The 23,995-nt window shown below is 36.5% G+C and overlaps 1 protein-coding gene across 3 annotated transcripts in view; it reads right to left on the bottom strand.

The window, feature by feature from the left end:
• The window catches only part of SCYL2 (SCY1 like pseudokinase 2), a 70,483-nt gene that overhangs the window by 4,298 nt on the left and 42,190 nt on the right, over positions 1-23,995 (bottom strand). For all 3 annotated transcript variants that reach the window (XM_058741660.1, XM_058741659.1, XM_058741661.1), the window contains 7 exons: positions 23,227-23,349; positions 17,811-17,924; positions 14,023-14,155; positions 12,092-12,210; positions 2,030-2,130; positions 400-466; positions 169-264 (listed from right to left, as the gene is read on the bottom strand). In XM_058741660.1, coding sequence (XP_058597643.1) covers positions 169-264; positions 400-466; positions 2,030-2,130; positions 12,092-12,210; positions 14,023-14,155; positions 17,811-17,924; positions 23,227-23,349 — 753 coding nt within the window. The remainder of the gene's footprint in view (positions 1-168; positions 265-399; positions 467-2,029; positions 2,131-12,091; positions 12,211-14,022; positions 14,156-17,810; positions 17,925-23,226; positions 23,350-23,995) is intronic.

Genomic DNA, 23,995 nt, shown 5'->3' on the forward strand with positions numbered 1-23,995 from the left:
CTCAATGTGAATCAGGTCATGTTCCCATGATAATTTTTAAATTTCATAAAAATATTAAAAAATGTTTCTTGTTAAGATGCTGAACAGCATTTCCCAAAAAAATCTATAATTTATAGGAAGTCCTATAATATAAATAAGTACACTACAGGAGTAAGTGAAGAAACTTACTCTTTTATGCTTATTCTGTAACCCATCCTCTTTATTTTCTGATTCACCACCAGTAAGAAAGTCTGCTCCAATGTTGTTAAAGACTTTGTCAATATGCTGAAAAGAAAAATGTCAAACCACCTGAATGACATCAACAAATTGTGATTTTACTGCTTAAAGGGCAAAAGCCTCTCAAATGAAGCACACTGTCAAACTCTTTTTACAAAAATTAAAATAATCTAAATGTCTTACCTGAGATCCAACATTTGTAACTTTCGTCTCCTCAGAAGCATTCATTTGATTTCCTATATCCAAAGATCTGCAGGAAAATTGAATTATGACAAAGTAATGAAAAGAAATGCTTATTTTTAAAATACTCATACAAAAAATGGTTCTTCCACATGGGGGTTATTGGAACCTAAACAAACTTCTTTCAGGACAGTCAATCTTTTTCATTATTTGCTACAATTAATGTCTGCTTGCTCAAAAACAGTAACATTTGCATAACAAGTTTTTTTTTTAATTCAATATTCAAAATTTATTGGAGAATTTACTCAGTCTCATAAAATCAGGCAAGCATGATTCTTACTGTCAGAGAGCTTATAGATCACTGAGAGACAAGGTATGATATGTAGGACTTGATGTGATTAAATTCAGAATCTGATTCTAATAATAAACGCTACAATCACTGTGATGGGCCAGATCCATGCCTTGAAAACCAGGCAAGATTTAGATAAGAAAAAGAAAAAAGAAGGGTTCGTTTACACCTCAAGTATTAAAATTTTCTCTTATAAATTTTTAAAAATTATTTTTCAGGGTTCCTGTGTTAATACAGTCAACCCACGAAATGACATAAATATCTACGTCATCAAATATTTAGAGAATAGAATATTTAGAGCGTACAAAGGGCTATTTCAAGTCATCCTACACCTGGTGTATTTGCTTCCATAAGCCTTCATCTCACTCTGGGGCAGAACCTAAAAAATTTTATACGTGGGGACCTTGCTCATAATTGGTGTAAATTTTAGTGAGTATCTGATGTCTTTTGGCTCAGGATTTAACAGCCATCTTAAAATCACGTGTTTTTTTCTGGGAAACAAATATAGTGATTTTATTTTAATAAACCGGTGTTCTCCAGTGAGTAATTTTATCTTTCCCTTCTTTCTTTGAAAACTAGTATTTTGCAAATAACTTGGAAAATCCTCCCTTAAAGAAACGGAAGTGAATGTTGTGGTATTAAATATGAAATGAATGCTCTATAAATGTTTCTGGAATCAGAAAAAAGAAAAAGGGTGAGATCAAAATACTAGGGTTTCATAGATTTGAAAAATATTTGTAAGCGGTGCTCTTCATGATTAGCACTCTGAATTTACAACACTAGTAGCTAATGCTGACAAGAGACTTTCTCAGCAATAGAATTCTCTCTACATATAGAAAATCTTAAGATTATCATATTGTACTTTTGCAGTGTCAGAAATGACACTGGATTTTCCACAATATTCTATTTTAACTCAGTTCAACTTAACATGTTGGAAAATTTTTAAATGTTTTACATGTGATCAAATTGAAATCCATCAATTTTTCACTATGCAGAACAAACTGATGGTTACCTGAGGGGAGATGAATGGGGGGATGTGTAGAATAGGTGAAGGGGATTAATAACGATCGCTGAGTAACAATGTATAGAATTTTTGAATGACTATACTGTACACCTGAAACTAATATAACACTGTATGTTAACTATACTGGAATCAAAATAATAAACTTCATTTAAAAAAACAGGAATCCATCAATTTTTTGGGTCCTTATTCCAGAAAATCAATCATGAGGTCACTTTAGTGTCACTGTTGGGCCATGTACAATTCATATGCAACCTACTTACTTCTGCTGTTCTTGCATTATTTGAAGTTGTTCCAATTTAGTCTTATGTTCAGACTCCAATCTGTTAAGCATCTCTTTTATGACGGAAATGAAAGAGTTGAACTGGTGTAATAAGAAATTGATACAGTTACAATGTTTCAAGTTAGCAGCAAATGTAATGTAATAAGAGAATTTAACAAGTTAATCATAATACTTTCATTTTTACCAGTACACGACCCACTCAGAGTACGGATGTCACAAGAATAGTATATTTAAACTCAGCAACCACAGCAAGCTTTTACAATATCTCTGTATGATGGTGGTAAGGTTGATGAGGCTTCTAACTTCCAGAAAACATATCTCAATGGCTTTTCTAGCCTGAGTTGTCTAACAGCTATTATTCAGGGGTCTTATAAATTTACCCCCAGCAGTTATTACATACTGACTTTCCTAGAATAATCCAAAAGTGACCATATGAATTTGTGCATATCTGGAAACAACCCACTTAATAGTGCATTAAACAATTAGTTTATTGGAGGATCCTGGGAAGATGGCGGCGTAGGAGGACGCTGGGCCCACCGCGCGTCCTGCTGATCACTTAGATTCCACCTACACCTGCCTAAATAACCCAGAAAAACGCCAGAAGACTAGCAGAACAGAGTCTCTGAAGCCAAGTGCAGATGAGAGGCCCATGGAAGAGGGGAGGAAGGGTGGTGAGGCGATGCACCCTACATGGACTGGCGGGAGGGAGCCGGGACAGAGGGGCAGCCCGCCGGCCAAGCAGAGCCCCCTAGTCTGGCTTGCAAAAGTGGAGGGGCTGGACGGAGTGTGTTCCGACAGCAAGCGGGACTTGACATCTGGAAGGTTATAAGCTAACAGCTCTGCTCAGAGAACGGGAGGGCTGGAGGACAACGGGAGGGAGAGTTGTTGAGCCCCAGACGACAGAGCTCAGCTTGGTGGGGAACAAAGGAGCTTGCCAGCGCCATCTCCCTCGCCCATCCCCCAGCCAAAATCCCAAAGGGAACCAGTTCCTGCCAGGGAACTTCCTTGCACCGCACAAACACCCATCGTTGTGCTTCTGCGGGTCTGACTCCCTCCTGGTGCCCCAGGGCCCCTCCCGAAGCGGATCTCTGAAGGAAAAGCGAGCTGAGCCTGCCCCTCCCGCCCCTGTGCACCTTGCCGATCCACCCCAGCTAATACGCCAGATCCCCAGCACCACAAGCCTGGCAGTGTGCAAGTAGCCCAGACGGCCACGCCACCCCACAGTGAATCCCGCCCCTAGGAGGGGGGAAGAGAAAGCACACACCAGTCTGACTGTGGCCCCAGCAGTGGGCTGGGGGCAGACATCAAGTCTGACTGTGGCCCTGCCCACCAACGCAAGTTATTCAAGACAGCACAAGGGAAGTGCCCCCCAGTCCCACACCACTCCAGGGACTATCCAAAATGACGAAACGGAAGAATTCCCCTCAGAAAAACGTCCAGTAAATAACAACAGCTAATGAACTGATCAAAAATGATTTAAACAATACAACAGAAAGTGAATTTAGAATAATAGTCATAAAATTAATCGCTGGGCTTGAAAACAGTATAAAGGACAGCAGAGAATCTCTTCCTACAGAGATGAAGGGAGTAAGGAACAGCCAGGAGGAGCTAAAAAATGCTGCAGTGAACTGCAAAATAAAATGGAGACAACTACAGCTCAGATTGAAGAGGCAGAGGAGAGAATAGGTGAACTAGAAGATAAAATTATGGAAAAAGAAGAAGCTGAGAAAAAGAGAGATAAAAAAATCCAGGAGTATGAGGGGAAAATTAGAGAACTAAGTGATGCACTAAAGAGAAATAATATATGCATAATTGGTATTCCAGAGGAGGAAGAGAGAGGGAAAGGTGCTGAAGGTGTACTAGAAGAAATAATAGCTGAGAACTTCACGGATCTGGGGAAGGAAAAAGGCACTGAAATCCAAGAGGCACAGAGAACTCCCTTCAGACGTAACTTGAATCGATCTTCTGCATGACATATCACAGTTAAACTGGCAAAATACAAGGATAAAGAGAAAATTCTGAAAACAGCTAGAGATAAACATGCTCTAACATATAAAGGGAGACCTATAAGACTCGTGACTGATCTCTCTACTGAAACTTGGCAGGCCAGAAAGGAATGGCAGGAGATCTTCAATGTGATAAACAGAAAAAATATGCAGCCGAGAATCCTTTCTCCAGCAAGTCTGTCATTTAGAATAGAAGGAGAGATAAAGGTCTTCCCAAACAAACAAAAACTGAAGGAATTCCTCACCACTAAACCAGCCCTACAAGAGATCCTAAGGGGGATCCTGTGAGACAAAGTACCAGAGACATTGCTACAAGCATGAAATATATGGACATCACAATGACTCTAAACCCATATCTTTCTATAATAACACTGAATGTAAATGGACTAAATGCGCCAACCAAAAGACATAGGGTATCAGAATGGGTAAAAAAACAAGACCCATCTATTTGCTGTCTTCAAGAGACTCATTTTAGACCTGAGGACACCTTCAGATTGAGAGTGAGGGGATGGAGAACTATTTATCATACCACTGGAAGTCAAAAGAAAGCTGGAGTAGCCATACTTATAGCAGACAAACCAGACTTTAAATTAAAGGCTGTAACAAGAGATGAAGAAGGGCATTATATAATAATTACAGGGTCTATCCATCAAGAAGAGCTAACAATTATAAATGTCTATGCGCCGAATACAGGAGCCCCCAAATATATAAAACAATTACTCACAAACATAAGCAACCTTACTGATAAGAATGTGGTAATTGCAGGGGACTTTAACACCCACTTACAGAAATGCATAGATCATCTAGACACATGGTCAATAAAGAAACAAGGGCCCTGAATGATACATTGGATCAGATGGGCTTGACAGATATATTTAGAACTCTGCATCCCAAAGCAATAGAATATATTTTCTTCTCGAGTGCACATGGAACATTCTCCAAGATAGATCACATACTGGGTCACAAAACAGCCCTTCATAAGTATACAAGAATTGAAATCATACCATGCATACTTTCAGACCACAATGCTATGAAGCTTGAAATCCACCACAGGAAAAAGTCTGGAAAACCTCCAAAAGCATGGAGGTTAAAGAACACCCTACTAAAGAATGAATGGGTCAACCAGGCAATTAGAGAAGAAATTTAAAAATATATGGAAACAAACAAAAATGAAAATACAACAATCCAAATGCTTTGGGATGCAGCGAAGGCAGTCCTGAGAGGAAAATACATTGCAATCCAGGCCTATCTCAAGAAACAAGAAAAATCCCACATACAAAATCTAACAGCACACCTAAAGGAAATAGAAGCAGAACAGCAAAGGCAGCCTAAACCCAGCAGAAGAAGAGAAATAATAAAGATCAGAGCAGTAATAAACAATATAGAATCTAAAAAAACTGAAGAGCAGATCAACGAAACCAAGAGTTGGTTTTTTGAAAAAATAAACAAAATTGATAAACCTCTAGCCAGGCTTCTCAAAAAGAAAAAGGAGATGACCGAAATAGATAAAATCATGAATGAAAATGGAATTATTACAACCAATCCCTCAGAGATACAAGCAATTATCAGGGAATACTATGAAAAATTATATGCCAACAAACTGGACAACCTGGAAGAAATGGACAAATTCCTAAACACCCACATGCTTCCAAAGCGTGGAAGGAGGAAATAGAAAGCTTGAACAGACCCATAACCAGAGAAGAAATTGAATCAGTCATCAAAAATCTCCCAACAAATAAGAGTCCAGGACCAGATGGCTTCCCAGGGGAGTTCTACCAGATGTTTAAAGCAGAGATAATACCTATCCTTCTCAAGCTATTCCAAGAAATAGAAAGCGAAGGAAAACTTCCAGACTCATTCTATGAAGCCAGCATTACTTTGATTCCCAAACCAGACAGAGACCCAGCAAAAAAAGAGAACTATAGGCCAATATCCCTGAGGAATATGGATGCAAAAATTCTCAATAAGATACTAGCAAATCGAATTCAACAGCATATAAAGAATTATTCACCATGATCAAGTGGGATTCATTCCTGGGATACAGGGCTGGTTCAACATTCGCAAATCAATCAATGTGATACATCACATTAATAAAAGAAAAGATAAGAACCGTATGATCCTGTCAATCGATGCAGAAAAGGCCTTTGACAAAATCCAGCACCCTTTCTTAATAAAAACCCTTGAGAAAGTCGGGATAGAAGGAACATACTTAAAGATCATAAAAGCCATTTATGAAAAGCCCACAGCTAACATCATCCTCAATGGGGAAAAACTGAGAGCTTTTTCCCTGAGATCAGGAACACGACAGGGATGTACACTCTCACCGCTGTTGTTTAACATAGTGCTGGAAGTTCTAGCATCAGCAATCAGACAACAAAAGGAAATCAAAGGCATCAAAATTGGCAAAGATGAAGTTAAGCTTTCACTTTTTGCAGATGACATGATATTATACATGGAAAATCTGATAGACTCCACCAGAAGTCTGCTAGAACCGATACATGAATTCAGCAAAGTTGCAGGATACAAAATCAATGTACAGAAATCAATTGCATTCTTATACACTAATGATGAAGCAACAGAAAGACAAATAAAGAAACCGATCCCATTCACAATTGCACCAAGAAGCATAAAATACCTAGGAATAAATCTAACCAAAGATGTACAAGATCTGTATGCTGAAACCTATGGAAAGCTTATGAAGGGAATTGAAGAAGATATAAAGAAATGGAAAAACATTCTGTGCTCATGGATTGGAAGAATAAATATTGTCAAAATGTCAATACTACCCAAAGCTATCTACACATTCAATGCAATCCCAATCAAGATTGCACCAGCATTCTTCTCGAAACTAGAACAAGCAATCCTAAAATTCATATGGAGCCACAAAAGGCCCCGAATAGGCAAAGTAATTCTGAAGAAGAAGACCAAAGCAGGAGGCATCACAATCCCAGACTTTAGCCTCTACTACAAAGCTGTAATCATCAAGACAGCATGGTATTGGCACAAAAACAGACACATAGACCAATGGAATAGAATAGAAACCCCAGAACTAGACCCACAAACGTATGGCCAACTCATCTTTGACAAAGCAGGAAAGAAAATCCAATGGAAAAGAGACAGTCTCTTTAACAAATGGTGCTGGAAGAACTGGACAGCAACATGCAGAAGGTTGAAATTAGACCAGTTTCTCACACCATTCACAAAAATAAACTCAAAATGGATAAAGGACCTGAATGTGAGACAGGAAACCATCAAAACCCTAGAGGAAAAAGCAGGAAAAGACCTCTCTGACCTCAGCCGTAGCAATTTCTTACTTGACACATCCCCAAAAGCAAGGGAATTAAAAGCAAAAATGAACTACTGGGACCTTATGAAGATAAAAAGCTTCTGCACAGCAAAGGAAACAACCAACAAAACTAAAAGGCAACCAACGGAATGGGAAAAGATATTTGCAATGACATATCGGACAAAGGGCTAGTATCCAAAATCTATAAAGAACTCACCAAACTCCATACCCGAAAAACAAATAATCCAGTGAAGAAATGGGCAGAAAACATGAATAGACACTTCTCTAAAGGAGACATCCAGATGGCCAACAGGCACATGAAAAGATGCTCAATGTCGCTCCTTATCAGGGAAATACAAATCAAAACCACACTCAGACATCACCTCACGCCAGTCAAAGTGGCCAAAATGAACAAATCAGGAGACTATAGATGCTGGAGAGGATGTGGAGAAACGGGAACCCTCTTGCACTATTGGTGGGAATGCAAATTGGTGCAGCCACTCTGGAAAACAGTCTGGAGGTTCCTCAAAAAATTAAAAATAGACCTACCCTATGACCCAGCAATAGCACTGCTAGGAATTTACCCAAGGGATACAGGAGTACTGATGCACAGGGGCACTTGTACTCCAATGTTTATAGCAGCACTCTCAACAATAGCCAAATTATGGAAAGAGCCTAAATGGCCATCAACTGATGAATGGATAAAGAAATTGTGGTTTATATACACAATGGAGTACTACGTGGCAATGAGAAAGAATGAAATATGGCTCTTCGTAGCAACGTGGATGGAACTGGAGAGTGTGATGCTAAGTGAAATAAGCCATACAGAGAAAGACAGATACCATGTGTTTTCACTCTTATGTGGATCCTGAGAAACTTAACAGAAACCCATGGGGGAGGGGAAGGAAAAAAAAAAGAGGTTAGAGTGGGAGAGAGCCAAAGCATAAGAGACTCTTAAAAACTGAGAAAAAACTGAGGGTTGATGGGGGGTGGGAGGGAGGAGAGGGTGGGTGATGGGTATTGAGGAGGGCACCTTTTGGGATGAGCACTGGGTGTTGTATGGAAACCAATTTGACAATAAACTTCATATACTGAAAAAAAAATACATAATAAAAAAATTAGTTTATTCAGATTGCTACAAAAATGACATGTTGGGCTAAAATAAATCTGCTTTCTACAAAGAAATATTAAATGTACTTAGTTTAACTTTCAAATAATTAAAGTTCCTAAAGTATATATTACTAATACTATGCCATAATGTGGTTCAGGCTTTGGTTAAATGATGATTCTTAGAGTGCCTCCGATCATCATGAACAATTTATTTGAATAATACCATACTTTACAGGAAGAATCCAGAAACTGTGTTCTTCCCCTCCCAAATCTTCTGACTATTTTTGTGCTGGGTGCTCCTCAAAATAGGTTTATTAATATCTCTATCTTATAAATGAGGAACTTCTGGCTTAGTGAGAGACAAAGTAACTTAGTGTGAGATACTAAATAACATATGGCAGGATTGGAAGCCATAAAAGTCTGTCTCCAGAGCTTGTACTAGTTTCTACATGACCCTGCTTCTCACCATGCTCAACCATCTGTTCATCCTTTGTCTCACCATGAGAGTTAACAAAAGGCATTATTTCCTTAGCGGTTTACTTTGACAGACTCTCTGCTGACTAGTTTTCTTTTTACTTTGCAATGAAGTAAAACATAGTAGCAGAAAAGTACACATATAGGTGCTCATATCAAAAAATTCACAAACTGAATGCAGAAAAAGAACACAGGCAGCACCCCACAGGCTTCCTTGTGCCCCCTTCTCGGTACTTCCCACCACCTTACCCTCTGAGTAAACACTAGTCTGACCTCTGGCAGTGTAGTTTTGACTGATTTTTGTACTTTATATAGAATCATTAGGTAGATCTTCTTCTGTGTCTGGCTTCACTGGCTCAACATGTTTGTGAGATTCATCCATATTGTTGTATGTAGTTGGTGCAGAAGAATTAACATAGTAGGCCTGAACTTCCATCTTTGAAAAGGCCTGCTTGCAAGGTTGGCCATTGGCCGGTGTCCAGAAACTCAGATTTTACGAGGGTTCCCACCATTAATTGATGACAGTGGCTCACTAAACTAAACAAAGACTATGTTTTATGCTAAGCATCTGCTTTTCTTCTGGGAGTCTGGAATTTGAGTACATGACAGGCAGATGGAGCTACAACACTTCACAGGTACTGTCACAACTCATTACCAGGGAAAATAAGTACATTGCGGAGATGACTCTGGAAGCTTGAATCTTGTTTCCTCCAGACATTGCCCTATAAGCCTTCTCCCTTTGCTGATTTTGCTTTATACCCTTTTGCCATAAAAACCATAACCACGAGTACAACCATATGCTGAGGCCTGTGAGGACTCCTAGTGAATCAATGAATCCGAAGGTGGTCTTTGGAACCCCTACTCAACATAAGTTGTGATGTGTTTTGACTGCTGCTTGGTATTTGCTATTTTATAATCCAATGCAAAAAATGTACTTTCCTAAATCACATTATCTTTCTCACATAATGCAAAATACACTTAGATTATTTTAAGTCAGAATTTACAGAAGAGGGCACTCTTTCTTCTTTTTTCTTTTTTTTCTTTTTTATGTTTTTATTTTTGATACAGAGAGAAAGCACAAGCTGGGGAGGGACAGAAAGAGAGGAAGACAGGAACCAAAGCAGGCACTGCGCTGATAGCAGATATCTTGATATGGAGCTTGAACTCAAGAGCTGTGAGATCATGACCTGAGCAGAAGTTGGATGCTTAACTGACTGAGCCACCCAGGTGCCCTGAGGGCACTCTTAAATCAGGAACCCTGTCCATGAAATGAATAGGAAAGCAGACCACACCCATGTTAACTATCTCGAAATACCAGAAGATATGAATCAAAGTATTCTGTTGATGAAAATAGGTCCCTAAAAATATCAACCATAAAGCTGAAGAAAACAAACACCACATTTCATATGAAATTATATATCCTGATATAAGCATTTTGGGAATATTTAAAAACATGCTAGATCATATATATGAGAACTAAGAACAGAAATGACCAAAAGCTGGATTATCTTAGGCATTATCATCATCCTATTTTTCCTCAATATTCATTGTTTCCCTTTTTGCCAGTTGTAACCTCAACCCTGCCACCCAAGATATGAAGAAACTATCAAGCCAAAAATTGAAATTTAGGGACACAAACTTTCAGAGGCTTACCCAACCACTTCATAGGGAATTTTAGATCTGATTAATTTTATAAATTTCCCTAACTCCAAAACTCCTTTCCCTAGGCACTCTCCCCTATAGGCCAAAAGCTTTCCTGCTTAACTCCAGCTTCTGTTTCCTTCATTGCTCTAATTCACTTTCAGTACTTAATTCCCAATCTTGCCTGCCTATCCATTTCTGACACTCCCTATTAAACAGTAACCAACTAATCCCAGTATTTTTCCATCATACTCCATTAAACACCAGTTCTATGGTAAACAAAATGACTTGTCATTACTTGGTAACTCAAATTTTCTCTCAATTTAATAAATATTTTTGTTTCTGGCACTGCATAAAGTGCTGGGGATATAATAATAAGATATAATAACCAGCCTTCTGGGAAAGGCAGACAATACCTATGACAACTACAGTGATAGAGGTATACAGAGAGATAATTGTATAATAATGTTTGAATACATTACCTTTTTGCTCAAATGTTTACCACATCTTGGAAGTTCAAATACCTAAGTACACCTGAAACTAATATATCACACTGTATGCTAACTATACTAGAATTAAAATAAAAAACAAACACAACAACAAAAAGCAAACACCTAAATCAGACAGCCATTTAAAGTCTACCTGTTCTAGTCTCAATTTATCTCTCTTCCATTACTCCCCTACTGATTTACAGGTATCTCTCAGTCAAACTGGATTATTCATTCTCTGTGGCTGATAGACTCTAAATTGGTTCCCAATTATCTCCTCATTCTGCTGCTCAGGCCTTTGTGTAATTCCCTATCTTTGAGTGTGGGCAGGACCTTGCTGGTCCTGACTTGCAAAGGTAATAGGACGTCATTTTCTTGATTACTATATAAGATGCTGTAACTTCCATCTTTCTAGCAGACTCTCTCTCCCACTTTGATGAAACAAGTTGCCATGTTGGAAGACCCATGAAGCAAGGAGAGCTGACACAGCTAGAAACTGAGGCCCCTGGTCAAACAACCTAAAAGGAACTGAATCCTGACAACCATGTAAGTGAGCTTAGAAGCAGATCTGTCCTTCCCCCATTTGAGCCTTCAGATGAGGCCCCAGCCTTTGACTGCAGCACTGTGAGAAACTCTGAACAGAGAATCCATGCCCTGGCTTGGCTGACCCACAGAAACTATGAAAACCATCTAGTTTGTGGTGATTTGTTATGTAGCAATAAATAAGAAATACACACCCCAGACACATCACATTCATTTTTAATTTGTTCATGCCAACTTTCCAGCCCCAAATTTGAATTAGCCCAAAATCCTACATATCTTTCAATGTTCTAGTCATTTACTATCTCCCAATGAGGCCTTCAATAATCCATCCTTCCAACTCACATACTCTTTACTTTGAACCCACAACTTTCTTTATTGAACTCTGTGACATATTTTTCCTTGTTTTAGCAACATTTAAATGTAATATGTTTATTTATTTAATTCCAAGAAAACAATAAACTGGACAAATTGAATAAAACACAAAATACTCCTACCTGATTGAGATTAAGATTGTTTTCAATACTCAGGGGAATCAAATGAGGCAATACTTTTCCAGCAAGCTGCTCTTTGGTGATTCCCAACTTCTTATGTGTAAAGGTACATTTATAAATACCTGATAGAAAACAATGAGACAAATTTTATAATCCAATACCACAAATTCATATATACTAGGAAAATACTGTATCTATATGAAATCTCTTGATAATCAGTTTAATTACAAATTTTTTCTTATCAGTGCCTAGAATGAGGATGCTCTTAAATATGGATAAGAATGATTTCAGCTTTATCATCAGTTTAAACCATGACATATTTAACCTGTACTTGCTTGGCTTAGGAGCACATTTAATATTAGTATAATATTAAAAGCCTTACTACAGTGCAACAGTAAGGTTACAGAATGATCCTCTCTCCTGAAAACACCTAAATATGTATTTGAAACTTCTCACCCAAACTCGAGACATCTATTTCACAAGTATGTGAGTATCGGTTACACCTTTATTCACTTCTTTAACCAGATTTAACATGTTTAAAACTTTAATAATTTAATCCAACTCCACACAATCCTTTCCTAGTGTCTCACCTATTTACTCAAACTTCCAGAGCCTGCGTATTACAACTATTCCACAAAGCCTTCAGTTGGTAAACTGAGCACATTTGTTTCTCATTCTCTGAATGCTTGTGTTATAAGTGTTTTGTATATAATCCATAGCTTTAGAACACACCATATGTTATTATTTTCCTGTTAATGTAAATTTCACTTATATACTCAAAGAGTAACTTTACTGAGCACCTATTAAATGCTTATTTGCTAGGCACTATGCTCATTACTTCTCCCTGCCCATTTTCTCACTGAATTCTCATAAAACTCCTATAATGATGTATTTTTACCCTCATCTGACAGATGAAATTTTTCTAAGTCATTCCAGGAACTGACACAGCCAGGACAGAAGCTAGGGCTCTTTCCACTATGCTAAACTCTTTTTCAGGAAGACTAATTTATTTGAGCCCAAAAGTCTCATACCATATACCATGTCTACAAAGGTCTACAATAAATTACTTGCTGACCATTCCTACAAATATTTACTGAGGGCTTTCTATAGACCAGGCACCTTAGTACTTCAGTAAGTGTTAAAAATACACGGCTGAGTAATTTCATTTTTCTTCAAAATTAATAAACTTTAACTTCAGTAAAAACTAAACTTGCTAATGTTTTTGTGATACTACAAGTATGTCTGTTTCCATTAGTACAGCAGACCCCAGCATTTCCAGATTGGACTATCAAAACTGTAACTATTTACGAACAATTTCAGTTTCTTGACAGAGTAATTTGTAATTATGCTAATAGAACAGAATGTGCTGTAAAGCTAATATGCTTCATCAACACATCACTTAGCAGTGAAACATACTGTTTAAGATTTAAACATATATAAATTAAAAACCAGCTCTACCACTTTTCAGTTGTGTTATCTTGAATAACTTACTTCAACCCTGAGCCTCAATTTCCATACTGTAAAACAGAAATAACAGTAGCCATCTCATTGGAATTTGGAGAGGACAAGAGATAACGCAAAGAAAATACTCAACACAGTGCCTCTTACAAATTGGGTACCAAATAACTATCAAATTTTACTATTAAGACTGGTATCAGCATGTCATGTAGCTTTGTTTGCCTCTCTTATTTGGCATCATTTTATAGAGAAAACTACATGCTATCATGGTATTTGTGAAGCTAGGATTCCCAAATGTCTAATTTGCTAAAATTAACACAAAGAAAAGTTATATCATGGTATTTATCCCATCATTCTTCAATTACTGAATGCTATATACTTGAAAAAAGGATACAAAGGTTTTATAATTTGGAAAATTCATTTGCATGACTATAAAACAATAAAGTAGCATCAAATAACATTAAGTTTTCAGCTACCTAAAATTCCCATGAGGACTGCGGGTTCCTTGGATGGAATCTGTTGTAAGAAGGGCAGGATATCATCAAGAACAAACCACTTATCCAAGTATTCCAAAATCTTTCCTAAGCACACTAATGAATTTACACGAACCTATTAAGAGAGGTAAATTGCATTAGTCACTTAAAGTCTTGCAATCTAGAACAAAATGTTTAAGTATAAATTTAATCTTCAAGTAGATATGTTAAAATCTCAAGAATAAAAGTAGGTTTAAAAGCTCTCATCCTTTATTATCATAGGAAATCCATGTATTTACTAACTCCCCTAGACTTGTTTCAGGAAGAATTTATGATTGCTTTACCAGGACACTAGTTAGCTGAAGGTAAGGAATGACTTCAATTTTGTATCCTTTTAAATGAAGTGATTAGGATTTGAGAAGCTTTACTATATATGTGTTTATTAATATTTTTGGGGGGACATCTGAATTATAAAAAGGACTACATTCTCCTACCAAGTGATCAAGTTTACTAGGCTTCCAGTACTTTTCTCTAACTCAGGTTTAATTCATTCTTAAATATTTCAACAACATGTGAAAATTATCTATACTTTACCCTACCTAAAGTTTTCTATTTCTAAATATATCTTTAATACAGACATTAAAACCTAATACTTAGGAACTCTTTCACCAAAATTCTATCTATATTTGCTTGACTATTTTGATAAATATTTCACACCCTATTTTTTTGGCTTGAATTTATTAAGATAATTACTTCAAGGAGAAAAAAAGAGACAAACCGGAAAAAAAAAAAAAAGACAAAAACAAAAACTGGTGGTTGCTAGAAGAGAGATGGGTAGGGAATTAAGTGAAATAAAGGGGATTAAAAATATACTTATTTGATGAGCACTGAGTAATGTACAGAATTGTTGAATCATTATATTGTACACCTGAAACTAATATAACACTGGATATTAATTACATTTCAATTTTTTTAAAAAGAATAAAATCAATAAAATTCCAGTTAAAAAAACTAAGAAAAACAAAATAATTTAGTTGGTTAAAAAAACACCATATTTCTACAAGAAAGATAGAAAAAAATCTGAAAAATAACATACAATTGTTTTCTGAAATTCAAAAATAAGGAATATTACAAATTCAAAAAAAGATAGCTAAAGTCTTAATTTGCTCTTAGAATCAGTATTATAAAAGGAATTGCCGTGTGTGTGTGTGTGTGTGTGTGTATAAAGAGAACCTAGGAGTACTAGTTTACTTTTATTTTTATTTTTAATATAAAATATTAGTCATGTAAGTCATGAAGAAATAGAGCTCTTATTTTACCTACCTCTGTGTAGAATTTATTTTTTCTTTGTTTAAACAGTATTAAACCACAATTCTAATTCATGACTCACATTTTAGGAACTTCCCAGTTAGAATCTTTCAACCTTATGTCCATGAATGCAATTCAGGAATTCACATTTGCCCCTCTGAAGGCAGGAGCACCATACATGGTATATAAAATGCAAATCCATTCCAGAGTTACTGCTCTAAATGCATTCATTATAATTCTTTGTAAACATGCCTTTGAGGGCTCAGTTGCCATCTTAAAATGAGATATAAACATCCCCAGGCATTAATACAGATCATTTAAGTACCTATGCTTCCCACCTCATACATACTTGGAACTGAACTAGAACATGCACTTTGACAAAATGTATGCTAAAATAAATGTATGCTACCATAAAATAAAAGTGTGACTTAAATGATTTTTCTTTTTCCTTTTTTAAGCTTTTTAAATTTTACTTTAATCTGTATACTCAATATGGGGCTTGAATTTACAACTCCAAGATCAAGAGTCGCATCCATACTCTACCAACTGAGCCAGCGAGGTACTCCCAGATTTTTAAAAGGCATTTTGAAAATGAAATTTTAGGGGCACCTGGGTGGCTAAGTCGGTTAAGCGTCCGACTTTGGCTCAGGTCATGATCTAGCAGTCAGTGAGTTCGGATCCTGCATTGGGCTCTGTGCTAACAGCTCAGAGCCTGGAGCCTGCTTCAGATTCTGTGTCTCCTTCTCTCTGCTCCTCTCCTACTCATGCTCTGTCTCTATCTCTCAAAGATGAATAAATGTTAAAATAAATAAATAAATCAATCAAAAGGAAAAAAGAGAAAAAAAAGAAAATGGAATTTTAAGCTGTATATTACTTCACCTATTTGGAAAATTCAATAAAAAAAATTAGAAAATTTCAGAGAAAAGAACTGGATTTCAAGTCTTTTTAATACTGATGAAGAAAAACACTCAGGGGGGTATAGTAACTTGCCCAGTGGCACAGGAAGGTTAGTAGCAGAGTCAGAATAAGAAAGAACTCAGGTTTCTTGACCTCATTTCATACTTGTTCATTTTGGTAAACAATGATACTTTTTCCTATTTTTGTATTGTTTTCTATCTCAGAGCCGTTAGAACCAAAAAAAACATAAACTAAAATGGATTAGGTAAATCATGTCATTTTAATAAGGTAAAATCATGTCATTTAAATTGCTTTTGCCTATCATTCCATTAAGCTACAAATGCTTATATTTATTTAAATTCACATTTCACCTAATAAAGATGAATGAGATCTCCAAAGAACTATATTTACAAAATGCAAATTTAATAACCATTATCAAACAACAATATAAAGAACTGATCAGATGAATGAAGAACATTTCTCCCTCTTTTCTAAAGCTGCCATTTGAAGAGAATATTCAATGTTACTTCTTAAAGAATTATTTGTGGGATAAATTCTTATGATCTACTGTTAGAGAAAAGGTTGAGAATACATATGCCTCTCAATATGAGATAATGAGAACTGTTATTTATTCTACTTCCTTGACCAACAACTATAAGTGTTAAAAATTCTGTATTCAAAGGAATCAACTGCCTTTGGCATAGATTTCTGAGTACAACTATTTCCCGCCACTTGTATTCTCGTTAATGTATTGTTTTATTGTACCCTTATTTTTTTTAAAGTAGGTAAGTGGTGGATATAAAAATATAGAGATAGATTACTAAAAAAAAGGCAGTTTACAAAAGGAAGTTATTCAGAATGACCATAGGCTTATACACCAAATTAAACTCTCATGATTATTTCAAAACTACCAACAAAATAAATTGTGAATTAAAGCAGAAAAGTATTAAGAAAGAAAAATTACTCAGATTTTCTAGTGAAGCACTCAAAGTTAGGGGACAGGAGCAAGGTCAGGGATGCAATAGTGCAAAATTATATATCAGGGAAAACTAAAGCTATTGCTCACATTTTTTTTTTTATTGCTCACTTCTATAGTACTATATTATATAGGTTACCTATAGCCAAGATGAAATATATGAACAAATTACAAAAGGGTTATTTAGGGGCACCTGGGTGGCTCAGGCAGTTGAGCATCCGACTCTTGGTTTTAGCTCCGGTCATGATCTCATGGTTCTTGAGTTTGAGCCCCACATCAGGCTTCATGCTGACGGTGCAGAGCCTGCTTGAAATTCTTCTTCTCTCCCTCTCTCTCTGCCCTTACCCCCATGCAAATGCGCATGCTCTCTCTCTCAAAATAAATAAGATAAACTTAAAAAAAGATAAATGAAGTTTGTTAAAGTTAATACACTGACAGTGCGGAGGCTGCTTAGGACTCTCTCTCTCTTTGCCCCTCCCCTGCTCACTATATCTCCCTTTCTCAAAATAAATAAATAAACATTTTTTTAAAAGGGTTATTTAATAATAAGAAAATGATTTAAAACAATGAGAAGTAAAAGAAAAGCAAAAATTAATATGCAATTACTTACAGCAAGGGAAGATGTCTGTAGACATGCATTTTTAATTCTTGGTATCAAAGCATTTTTCATGGATGGGTAGTCTATAAGATTTGCAAAGGTTGGAATGATGTTTAAACAGAGTTCCTATTAAGAAAATACACTGATTCAATCTTAGAGAAAGACTCTCTTCATCCTTTCTCCCACATATTAAAAACATTTTGTATTTACATAGCTAATTTGTCACATAGTTTGAAATAAACTTTTATTTATGTTTTATCATTTGCTCCTTTCAACAACTAGTTGAAAGAAGAGTTGTCACTAATTTTCAATTTTACAGATGAGAAAACAGACTCAAAAGATCTTATTCAAGGGGCGCGTGGGTGGTTCAGTCGGTTCAGAGTCCAGCTCTTGGTTTCAGCTCAGGTCATGATCTCATGGTTTGTGAGTTTGAGCCCTGCATCGGGCTCTGCTGCTGACAGCGCAGAGCCTGTTTCGGATTCTCTCTCTCCCTCTGTCTGCCCCTCCCCTGCTTATGCTCTCTCTTTCCCTCTCTCAAAATAAATAAAACTTTTTTAAAAAATTTAAAAAGGACCTTACTCAAAACCATGCAAAGTCATATAACTAGCATATGGTAACAACAGTCCTTGGTCTTCATTCCTAATTTCTTTCCCTGATAACACAATTCATCAATTCATCATTTATTATTTAAAAATGGGAACACCTAAGTTTTGCTATCTTTCACAATAAGGATTAAATACTAAGTAACATAGAACTATTCCTCTTAAATAAGGGATTTCTTAGCTTATCATAAAATAGAATACAAACATTTTCTTTAATATATTTTAAAAGATTGTTTTATAATATTGGGGAGAAATACAATAAGACACTATTATGTAACCCCAGTTTTTAAAACATGTATGCATATGTGTCTGTCTACAGACTTAGGGAAAAAGACTCAAGGATAGACACGGAAATGTTAACTATGGGCATCTCTGAGAGAGGATTTTAATTTTCTTTATATGTTTAAGCACTTCCAAATTCTAAAACTTAACCAAGTATAACTCATAGAAACAGGAAAAAGTTATTTAAAACATTGTTAACTAATGTTGGCCACAATGTAAATGACTATAACTGGGAACTCTGAATGAGGCTAACAGAGGAAAAGGGGGACTAAATGAGACAAGGAAAAGAACAAGAAATGGCTTGAGAACTAACTGGCTCAAGAACATATATCTCAGATACCTTATAAGAGCAGAATGTTCCTTGTAGCAAAGCAAAGAAGAAGGGATTACTAAAGAAAATGGAGGCATAAATGTGTATCAGGGAAGGAGTTAGACAATATTTGGTATACTTAAAGACATTCATTTGTAGTTAGCAGACAGAAATAAATTAACTACTAACAATCTGTTATCAAAATAATGGCCAAGTATTTTATTTGCTTTACTCCCATATTTCCAAAAAGCAGCTATTAAGAGTTGCATGTTTATATCCACTCAGAATTGTAATTAATAAGTGTGACATAACTTGAGGATAAGAAGTACAAGCTACATTCAAGGATGCCCATTTTCCAAAGATGGGCAAGAATAGGCAAGAGTGAGCAGTTTGTGAGATACTGTACTCCTGTTACCAGAGGGGACCTCTGTAGGGAAGGTCAGCCTTTAATTCATGAGAGCAAGCATACATGTGCACTATGCTGTATAACCTAGCAATAGGTTATAAAGAGGCAAATCTTAAATTATGTCTAAATCATTTAGCTAAAAGTGGGGAGGAAGAGCTCTTTTCCAAGAAGGAAATACGATGAAGAACCTAGAAACAGGAGACTGAAACAAACCAAAACTCAAGGAAGTCATTAGCTCATTCTCAGGAATTTCTGCCTCTTAGTTTATACTTTATAACTGGTGGTGGGGAGAGGAGAAAAAGCATAGCTTCTAAGTTTAATTTTAAAGGTAAACATTTTTTATTTGGTTCACATATACATTTCTATTCAAGCCTCTAAACACCCTAATTTTTGTACATCATTTTCTACTTTCCTAAATGTATTTCTGAACCCCCTTTAGCCTCTTAAATATTTCTAATCAAACTTCACTTTAAAAATATCACTCCATAGGCACCTGGGAGGCTCAGTTGGTTGAGCATCTGACTCTTGATCTCAGCTCAGGTCATGGTCCCACGGTTGTGGAATGGAACCCCAAGTCGGGCTCCACACTGAGCCGAGATTCTCTCCCTGTGTTTATGATTCTCTCTCTCTCTCTCTCTCCCTCTGCCCTTCTCCCCACTTTGTGCTCTCTCTAAAAAAAAAAAAAAAAATTAAAATTAAATAAAAAATATCACTCCAAAAATGAATTTCCAAAGTTACTTTCCAGCCTTCTACTTGCTTGAAACTTGAAGACTTTTGTTTCTTGGGGTGCCTGGATGGCTCAGACAGTTAAGTGTCCAATTTTGGTCTCGGCTCAGGTCATGATCTCATGGTTTGAGAGTTCGAGCCCCACACTGGACTCTGTGCTGATAGCGTGGAGGCTTCTTGGGATCCTGTCTCCCTTGCTCTCTGCCCCTCCCCCATTCGTTCTCTATCTCTCTCTCAAAATAAATAAACATTTAAATAAAGACTTTTGTTTCTTGCTCTTATTCTAGTATTCTCCCAAAGATCCCAGATAGTCTTTTAACTTTAACACTCTTACCAAGCAATGATGATACTAATTAATTGGACTGGTGACTAAAGACATACTGAATGATCTCTTACTCGACACAACCCCAAAGGCAAGGGAATTAAAAGCAAAAATGAATTACTGGGACCTTATGAAGATTAAAAGCTTCTGCACAGCAAAGGAAACAACCAACAAAACTAAAAGGCAACCAACGGAATGGGAAAAGATATTTGCAAATGACATATCGGACAAAGGGCTAGTATCCAAAATCTATAAAGAGCTCACCAAACTCCACACCCGAAAAACAAATAACCCAGTGAAGAAATGGGCAGAGAACATGAATAGACACTTCTCTAAAGAAGACATCCAGATGGCCAACAGGCACATGAGAAGATGCTCAACGTCGCTCCTCATCAGGGAAATACAAATCAAAACCACACTCAGATATCACCTCACGCCAGTCAGAGTGGCCAAAATGAACAAAGCAGGAGACTATAGATGCTGGAGAGGATGTGGAGAAACGGGAACCCTCTTGCACTGTTGGTGGGAATGCAAACTGGTGCAGCCACTCTGGAAAACAGTGTGGAGGTTCCTCAGAAAATTAAAAATAGGGGCGCCTGGGTGGCTCAGTCGGTTAAGCGGCCGACTTCAGCTCAGGTCACGATCTTGCGGTCCGTGAGTTCGAGCCCCGCATTGGGCTCTGGGCTGATGGCTCAGAGCCTGGAGCCTGCTTCCAATTCTGTGTCTCCCTCTCTCTCTGCCCCTCCCCCATTCATGCTCTGTCTCTCTCTGTCTCAAAAATAAATAAACGTTTAAAAAAAAAAAAAAAGAAAATTAAAAATAGACCTACCCTATGACCCAGCAATAGCACTGCTGGGAATTGACCCAAGGGATACAGGAGTACTGATGCATAGGGGCACTTGTACCCCAATGTTTATAGCAGCACTCTCAACAATAGCCAAATTATGGAAAGAGCCTAAATGGCCATCAACTGATGAATGGATAAAGAAATTGTGGTTTATATACACAATGGAGTACTACGTGGCAATGAGAAAGAATGAAATATGGCTCTTCGTAGCAACGTGGATGGAACTGGAGAGTGTGATGCTAAGTGAAATAAGCCATACAGAGAAAGACAGATACCATGTGTTTTCACTCTTATGTGGATCCTGAGAAACTTAACAGAAACCCATGGGGGAGGGGAAGGAAAAAAAAAAAAAAAGAGGTTAGAGTGGGAGAGAGAGCCAAAGCATAAGAGACTCTTAAAAACTGATAACAAACTAAGGGTTGATGGGGGGTGGGAGGGAGGGGTGGTGGGTGATGGGTATTGAGGAGGGCACCTTTTGGGATGAGCACTGGGTGTTGTATGGAAACCAATTTGACAATAAATTTCATATATTGAAAAAAAAAAAGACATACTGAATGATACAAGAAATGTGGGTTTCTAAAATTCAGCAAAGCTGCACAGGTCAATCTGATTTAAATATTAACTATTTCAATAAATACTTATTGGCTGATGTGTATTGGCCAAATGAACCCCCTTATGAAGAAAAATTAGCTTTCATATCACTCAACATTTCTCTCCTTCCTAATCTCAGTGAACATAAAACCAGGTTGGCTACACAGGGCCTGTGGGAATGTTTTAAGAAGCTATAATTCATAACTCCTTTGGAAAGGCCTAAAAAGTAAAAGTAAGTACTTCTTTTGTCCCATGTCATTTGGACAAAACCAGCATATCCTCACCTTTAAGAAGGCATGACATTATATGGAAAAAATGTAACATGAACCTCACAACTTTGAATAAGCAAAAACCTAGACAAAGACTAAAATGAGTCAAAAAAGTGACCTTATACACGTGATATTAGGTTCACATTATTTTTAAGTAATCTCCATACCTAACATGGAGCTTGAGCTCACACCCCAAAATCAAGAGTCGCATTCGCTACTGACTGAGCCAGCCAGGTGTCCCTGGTATTAGGTTCACATTAGAAAAAAAAGGCTTTGGTCAATAACCTTTAAAAATTAAAATTCTGTTTTCTTTACTAGAATTTCTATACTGGCAAAGAAACTTTAAAACCATTTATGCAATGAGATATTCTTAACATAGGTACTTATTTTCCAAAGTAAAAAAAAAAAAAAAAAAAAAGGAAAAAATTATACTTTTAACAGCAATCCAAAATTTTTTTGCCAGACAGTCCTATAGAACCAAAATTTTAATAGCAAAGCTAAAGAACTAAGTTTGGCAAAGTACATGATGTTTTAACATAACCTCTATGACACACAGAAATAGCTATAAATGCATTAGGAATGGTCACACTAAATTACTGTCTGGTTTGCTATCTACTTGCTACACAAATTAACTTCAGTATAGAAAGAACACTTAGAAAAGTAAGTTATCAAGCATGAAAAAAAATTAGGAATATGGGAATACCTACTTAATGTTTTCATTAAAAAAGTCACATGTATCTTTGACATTTCATTCCTATGTTAGTTATTCATTTAGGAAGAAGATATACAATGATTCAACTGTAAGAAATCAAATCTTTCAGAATAGAACATTTTTGATAAATAAAAGCAATGAATCTTATACTTCATTAATACAGATATTTGTCAATACATTCTTTAAATTAGTTGGGAGCAGATACATTTTAGTAACAGTATATAATGCAATTCAATGGATTAATAATATAGATACCAATTGAGCTTTATATAAAAGATTTTATATAATTCAAACCCAAAATGTACTTCTTTCTTTTTTTTAAAAATCAAAATAATTATTTTAAAAAAATCAAATATTATACCTGGATCTGAATGGAAGGAGCCTCTAGTGCTCTATAAACCATTGGTAAGACACTGTTCTTTATCTCATCAGGAGGAGTTTTAGTTAGTAGCAAATCCATTTTTTGTAGGAAAATTAACAAAATCTGTGTAGAAAAAAGGAACAATGTATTAAAGCCTAGAATCTTTATAAGATTTCACATATGACAAAATTTAAAGTCTCTTCAAAAAAGTAAGTTCTGTATTTTGACACTCACCATGTTGCTAGCCTGAGGGCATGGAAGACAAAAACATACAAATCAAGTTTCATAGATTTCTGGAAGCACAGCATTTAACATTTGCTCTCAGTTTAAACATTTAAGTGAAGACTAATTTCCTAACTCTCACGTATCTTCGGCAATACATTACTCACCTGTAAGTACCACTATCTGGGTATCCACTGGGTTTAAAAAAAAAATAAAGAAAGAAAGCCTGAGAACAGCAAAGTCAGATATCCCAAAGAAGTAGTTCACTTGGCTTCTAAGTTTAAGAACAGAAGAAAAGGTACAGAAATGAAAAGGTCTGTCAGGAAAAATTCTAAAAAGAGACATTTTCAATAGTCTCCAATCATGTTTTCTCACCTAGTTGCCACACATACCTAGATTATAAGGAAAACATGGCCCCTTCTATTCATGCAGACTACATGAGTGTTTCATGAGTGAACACGTGGCTCCGCCACTTTCACTCCTAACATCTTGACCATATTTGGGGAACTCGGCTTCAAAGCCTACAGTTCCCTCATCTGCCCTTTCT

Source organism: Neofelis nebulosa, chromosome 8 (assembly GCF_028018385.1).
Source record: "Neofelis nebulosa isolate mNeoNeb1 chromosome 8, mNeoNeb1.pri, whole genome shotgun sequence".
NCBI lineage: Eukaryota > Metazoa > Chordata > Mammalia > Carnivora > Felidae > Neofelis > Neofelis nebulosa.